We start from the raw sequence: 6,342 nt of genomic DNA on the forward strand, positions 1-6,342 counted from the left end.
GGGAGATTTAGAAGAAGCTGAAAGGGAAAATGCTGCTGCTGCTGCTGCTGCTGCTGCTGCTGCTGCTGCTGCTGGGGAGAATGGGCAGCCTGCAGCAGATCCAGCAGCAGCAGCAGCAGCAGCAGCAATGCCGCCAGTTGCAGCAGGTGAGGCTTTGGCAGCAAATAAATTCTTTTTATTTATTTTGCCATTTTTGCCGTTTTCAGTTTTAATTTATTTTTTGCCATTATCATTTTATTTCTTCTTTATTTACTTTTTATATATTTACTTTTTGTTGTTTTGTTTATTGCTTGTTCTTTTATTTATTATTTACTCCTTTGTTTATTATTTATTCTTTTGTTTTTGTTATTCTTTTATTCATTATTTATTTTTTTTATTTGCCACTCTTTGATTTAATATTTATTCTTTTATTTATTCTTTATTTGCTATGTATTCTTTATTTATTTTTTATTCTTTTATTTCTCTTTTTGTTATTTATTCATTTATTAGTTATTTATTCTTTATTATCATTTATCCTTCGCTTTCCTCTTTTTGTTTATTTTTAAAATTTCTTTTTTAATTCCTTTTTCTCCTTTTTTATTTAATTCGATTAATTTAATTTAATTGACACAATTCAATTAAATTCAATTAATTCAATTTAATCTAATTTATTTAATCATTTAACTATTTATTTATTTATTTATTTATTTATTTATTTATTTATTTATTTATTTATTTATTTATTTTTGCATGCATGCATGCAGCCCCACCGGATTCGCCGCAGAGCATGGAGTTGACTTCTCCGGGGGGGAGGTGGGCGTGGGAAAAGTGGAAAAGAAAAATCTTTTTTTTAATTCTTTTTAATTCTTTTTAATTCATTTTTAATTCATTTTAATTCTTTTTAATTCTTTTTAATTCATTTTAATCCTTTTAATTCTTTTAATTCTATTTCCCTTTGTTTCCCCTTTGCAAGTTTGCTGCAGCTGCATTTAAACCGCTCCAGAAAACCCCAAAGTGCCGCTGCTAGGGTTTAGGGTTTAGGGTTTAGGGTTTGGGGTTTAGGGTTTAGGGTTTGGGGCTGCAGGCTTTTGCTGCTTTTGTTTTCTTTTTGTTTTCCGCAGCCGCAGAAAAGTTCGAATTTCAACTTTGAGTTTTTTGGAGTCTTCTTCGCGTCCGCCGGACCTCTAAACCCTAAACCCTAAACCCTAAACCCTAAACCCTAAACCCTGAATTTGAGGGGAGTGCCCAACCAAAGGACCTTCATTATTATTGTTTGTTTACTATTTATATTTATTTATATTTATTTATATTATATTTATTATATTTATTATATTTATTATATTTATTTGTTTGTTATTTGTTTATTATTTCGCAAATCAAAGTTTTGGTTGGAGTGCAGATCAGCTGCAGATGAGCACTGGGGTAACTTGCTGCAGCAGCAATTATGCTGCTGCTGCTTTTGAGCTCTTGCTGCAGCAGCTGCGACAACGCAGTTAGCTGCTGCAGCAGATCAGCACCGATTGTCTGCTGCTGCTGCTCATGCTGCTGCTGTTGCTGCAGCTGCTGTTGCTGCAGCAGCTGCTGCAGCTGCTGCGGCTGCTGTTGCTGCAGCTGCTGCGGCTGCTGTTGCTGCAGCTGCTGTTGCTGCAGCAGCTGCTGCAGCTGCTGCGGCTGCTGTTGCTGCAGCTGCTGCGGCTGCTGTTGCTGCAGCTGCTGCAGCTGCCGTTGCTGCAGCTGCTGCAGCTGCCGTTGCTGCAGCTGCTGCAGCTGCCGTTGCTGCAGCAGCAGCTGCTGCTGCTGCTGCTGTTTGGGTCCTGCTGCTTTGAGGTCGTGGATGACCTGCGGAGAAAGGAAAAGTGCTTTTATTGCTTTTAATTGAATTGTTTATTCTCAAAAAGAAAAAACAATTAAATTAAAAGTTTCAATTCTTTAAATTTGTAAAAGTTTTAATTCTTTAAATCCGTAGAAAGAAAATCCACACAAGAGTTCTGCGCTGCAAAAACAAAGTCTTTAACTTCGAGTTTTTCGCAGATATTAATTAATTAATTAATTAATTAATTAATTAATTAGTTAATTTTATTCATTTATTTATTTTATTTATTTATTTATTTTATTTATTTACTTATTTTATTTATTATTTATTTATTTTATTTATTTATTTATTTATTTATTTATTCCCTCAGCAGTTACCTGCAGGTCGTGGGCCACCACGGCGACGGGCGGCGGATTTTCTGCAAATAAAAAAAAGAATTAAAAATAAAATTAAATTAATTTTAAATTAATTTAAATTTAAATTAATTTAAATTTAAATTAATTTAAATTTAAAATTGGAAACAATAAATGAAAACAATTTGAAATTAATCTGAAATTCAAAATAATAAAGCATTTAAATTCGTTTTTCTTTTTCTTGAAATTAAATTCACTTTTTAATCCAAAAGCGCCACAAACAGATACGTTTTTCTTTTTCATTAAAATGAATGAATTAATTAAGAACAAACAAGTGAATTAAATAACAAATAAATTAATTAATTAATTAATTAATTAATTAAAATGAAAAAATAAATAAATATGTTAATAAAAAAAATAAATAAATTCGCATTTAATTTTTCCTTTTGGATCTCAAATTATTTTCAAAAAAGACCCACCCGAGGAGACAGTCTCCATCAACTGCTGCAGCGCAGCGGCGGTCTCTTCGTCTGAAAATAAATAAAAATAAAATTTAATTTGATTTAATTTAATTTAATATAATTAATAAATAGAAGTAAATAAAATTTAATTTAATTTAATTTAATTAAAATAAATAAATAGTAGTAGTAATGCCACAGAAAGAAGAGCTGCAAAACAGCGAGGAAATGGTGTTGATAAATTAAAAAAAGAATTAAAATAAATTATTGAAATTTTTAAAAGTATTCCGCCGAATGCTGGAATGTAAAAAAGACAAAATTATAAAAGGATAAAAAAGGGAAAATGATTTTAATTGCAAAAGTAATAAATGCAAATTGAAATAAAGATTTATTTGAAGTTGCATTTTATTTGTTAATTGCAATTGGGAAGATAAACCAAAAAAGGAAAAGGAGAATCATGAATTTATTTGCTTAATTGTTTATTCGTCTGTTTGTTTAATTGTTTAGTTTTTTAATTGTTTATTTATTTATTTATTTATTTGTTTATTTATTTGTTTGTTTGTTTGTTTATTCGTTTAATCGTTTATTATTTAATAACTCGAAATTCAGATTGTTCAAAAATCGGTGAAGTCCTCACCCTCTTCAACTACAACTCCGTAGGGGCTGACACAAGCGGCAGTCAAGACCACCAAGTCAATTGCTGCGGAAGAAAAGGAACAAATAAGGGAAATAAAACCAAAAAAGCAATAAATTAAAACAAAAAACAATAAAAATAAATAATAAATGATGAATAAGTAAAACAATTCGACAAGAAATCCCCAAAACAAATTCGAAGGCCGGCGCAGAAGATCGGCGGTGCTTCTGCGGTGTACGTACACCTGAACTGGCGCGCGCACGCCAAGAAGTGAAAGAGAAGAAAAGGAACTTCAAATGCATTTTAAATTAAATTTGAATTAAATTTAAACCTTTTTAATTCTTTGTTTTTGCATTTTGATTTATATTTGCGTTTATATCCGCGTTTGCATCCCTTTTGATTGCCACTTCCAGGTGTACATACACCGCAGCGCCTCATGTCGGGTTTTGACGCTTTCAGCCTCGCAAGCTTCGCCATTTAAAAACAATTTAAATTCTTTTTTGTTTTTTTTTCTTTTCAATTCAATTATTTCTTTATTTTTCTCTCTTTTCTTCAAACTAGATCCAAAATCGCCAACCAGCAAAACGCGTTTGCTGCGCTGCCTGCGGCGCCCCAAGAAACGAAAAAGGCAGCAAAAAACAATTAACTATTAAATGATAAATAATTAATTAATTATTCAATATTAATTAATTAGTTAATTAATTAATTAATTTATTTATTTATTTATTTATTTATTTATTTATTTATTTAATTAATTAATTAATTAATTAGCTGTTTATTAAAGAAGCCACAGGGGAAGCAAACAGAGAATTCATCTGCAGTGTACATACACTGGATATACACGGTGCGTAAACGAAACTAAAAATAAAAAATAAATGCATTTATTTTTAATTAATTGCATTATTAAACAAACATCAGCACTTCACATTTGCATTTAACATATTTGGCTTTAATAAACATATTTAGACCCATTTGAAGCAGCACTTGGCTGTACACACACCTGAAGCGCATGCATGCATGCATGCATGCATGCATGCGCTTCAGGTGTATGTACAGCCGAAAACGCCCGCCCGTAAATAAGCGCATGCAATTAAATGCAGCATTTTAAAGAGCAAAAACAGCAGTCTTTGCTGCCGAATCATTTGAAATAAAACCCCAAAGATCATTTTAAATAAAAATTAAATTAAATTAAATTAAATTAAATTAAATTAAATTAAATCAAATTAAAATTAAAAGTTAAAAAGCACCACAGCGGCTGGGCCCTCAGGGCCTTCAAAGCAATCTTCTCTCCCTTAAAACTTTCTCTCCTTTCTGGCCCCAGGCCCCCACTTGCATCGCTGCTGCTGCTGCTGCCGCTGCTGCTGTTGTTGCTGCTGCTGCTGCTGCTGCTGCTGCTGCTTTTTGGCGCAGCGCAGCGCTGCAGCAGTCCCTCTGTGTGTCTCCTCAGGAAGTTCTTCAAAAGATTTTTATCCACCAAAACTTCAAAAGTGGAAGGCAGCAAAGATGCCAGAAGCGGAGACCGCTTTGCTGCTGCTGCTCTTGCTGCTGCTGCTGCTGCTGCTGCAGTTGCTGCTGCTGCTGCAGGTGCTGCTGCTGTTGCCGGTGGTGCTGCTGCAGCTGTTGCCCGTGCTGCTTCTGCTGCTGCTGCAGGCGCTGCAGCAGCAGCAGGTGCCGCTGCTGCTGCTGGCGGCGCTGCTGCTGCTGCTGCTGCTGCTGCTGCAGCACATTCGACGGGGTGTCTGTACACCGTATATTGGACCCTGTTTCGGAGAGCGGCGGCTTTGGGTGTATCTGCAGGTTTTGGTTTTTCGCCATTAAGACTTTTAATTTCAAAACTTTTAATTTCATCAAAACTTTTATTTTCTTTTTTTTCTTTTTTGTCTTCAAATAATTTCTTCAAAATGGAAAAGTGGTCTGCAGAACAAAGCCGAATGTGCAGAGGCGCAAACTCCCGCCAGCAGCAGCCTGCTGCTGCTGCTGCTGCTGGCTCTGCTGCTGCTGCTGCAGGTTCTGCTGCTGCTGCTGCTGCTGGTTCTCCTGCTGCAGCTGCTGCTGGTTCTCCTGCTGCTGCTGCTGCTGGTTCTCCGGCTGCTGCTGGCTGTGCTGCTGCCTCTGCCGCTGGTTGTGCTGCTGCAGGTGCTGCTGCTGCTGCTGCTGCTGCTGCTGCTGCTGCTGGGTTGGGGTGTCTGTACAGCTGGAAGGGGGAAAGGTCGAGGAGGTGGAACTTTCTGTTTCTGAAAAGTTCTTTTTCTTCTTCTCCTTTTAAATTGCAAAACAAAGAAGGAGGCAAAAAGGGAATTAAACGAAAAGAACACAAGTACCGGCTTCGGCTCGCAGAACCCACCTGACACCCAAAGCACCAAAACCACAAATTAGGGTTTAGGGTTTAGGGTTTAGGGTTTGGGGTTTAGGGTTTGGGGTTTAGGGTTTGGGGTGCTCCAATCTCCCCGCAGCAGCTGCTGCAGCACTAGCGCTTCTAAACCTGGATGCTGCTCCTTACCTGTGACTGCTGCTGCTACCTTTGCTGCTGCTGCTGCTGCTGCTGCTGCTGCTGCTGCTGCTGCTGCTCACTTCTGTGCACTCGTCGAGGACTAGCTCTAGAAGGTATTTGCCTTGTGAGCAGTTCGAAGGGGTTTCTTCACTTCCCAAAGAAAGACGAGACATAACCGACGCCAAATCCTGCTGCTGCTGCTGCTGCTGCTGCTGCTGCTGCTGCTGCTGCTGCTGCTGGTCCTTGCGTTTCTCTTTTTTGCTTTTTCTGGGGGCCTGCGCTGCTGCTGCTGCTGCTGCTGCTGCTGCGTCTGTGGGCACTGGCAGCAGCGGGGGGCTGGTGAGGGGCCCCAGGCCCCACAGCTGTCCAGACTCTTCATAGAACTCCCTGGCTGTGCATGCGCTGGGGCTTTCCTGGGTCCTGGGGGGCCCCCCGGGCCCGGGGGGCCCCCCCCGCGGCAGCAGCCCGCGGGGGCCCCGGAACTCCCGGCGGCCCCCGAAGTCCGTCAAAGAAGAAGCCTTGCTGCCCCCGCTGGCGTTGTACAGCAGCGCGAACCACTGGTCACCCCAGTGGACCAGTGGCAGCAGTCCAGCGGAGGTGGGGGGCTGGGGGGG

The 6,342-nt window shown here is 38.8% G+C and overlaps 1 protein-coding gene across 1 annotated transcript; it reads right to left on the reverse strand.

The window, feature by feature from the left end:
* Positions 1–1,332: 1,332 nt before the first annotated feature.
* Positions 1,333–6,342, reverse strand: ENH_00001210 (hypothetical protein; the record flags this gene model as incomplete). Its single annotated transcript, XM_013578161.1, has 7 exons — positions 1,333–1,818; positions 2,170–2,210; positions 2,625–2,675; positions 3,241–3,303; positions 4,758–4,976; positions 5,187–5,431; positions 5,738–6,342. Coding segments are annotated over 7 exons (1,710 nt in total), but the record flags the coding sequence as incomplete, so codon positions are not given.

The sequence above is a fragment of the Eimeria necatrix genome, genomic scaffold (assembly GCF_000499385.1).
Source record: "Eimeria necatrix Houghton genomic scaffold, Enh_scaff1033, whole genome shotgun sequence".
Taxonomy (NCBI): Eukaryota; Apicomplexa; class Conoidasida; order Eucoccidiorida; family Eimeriidae; genus Eimeria; species Eimeria necatrix.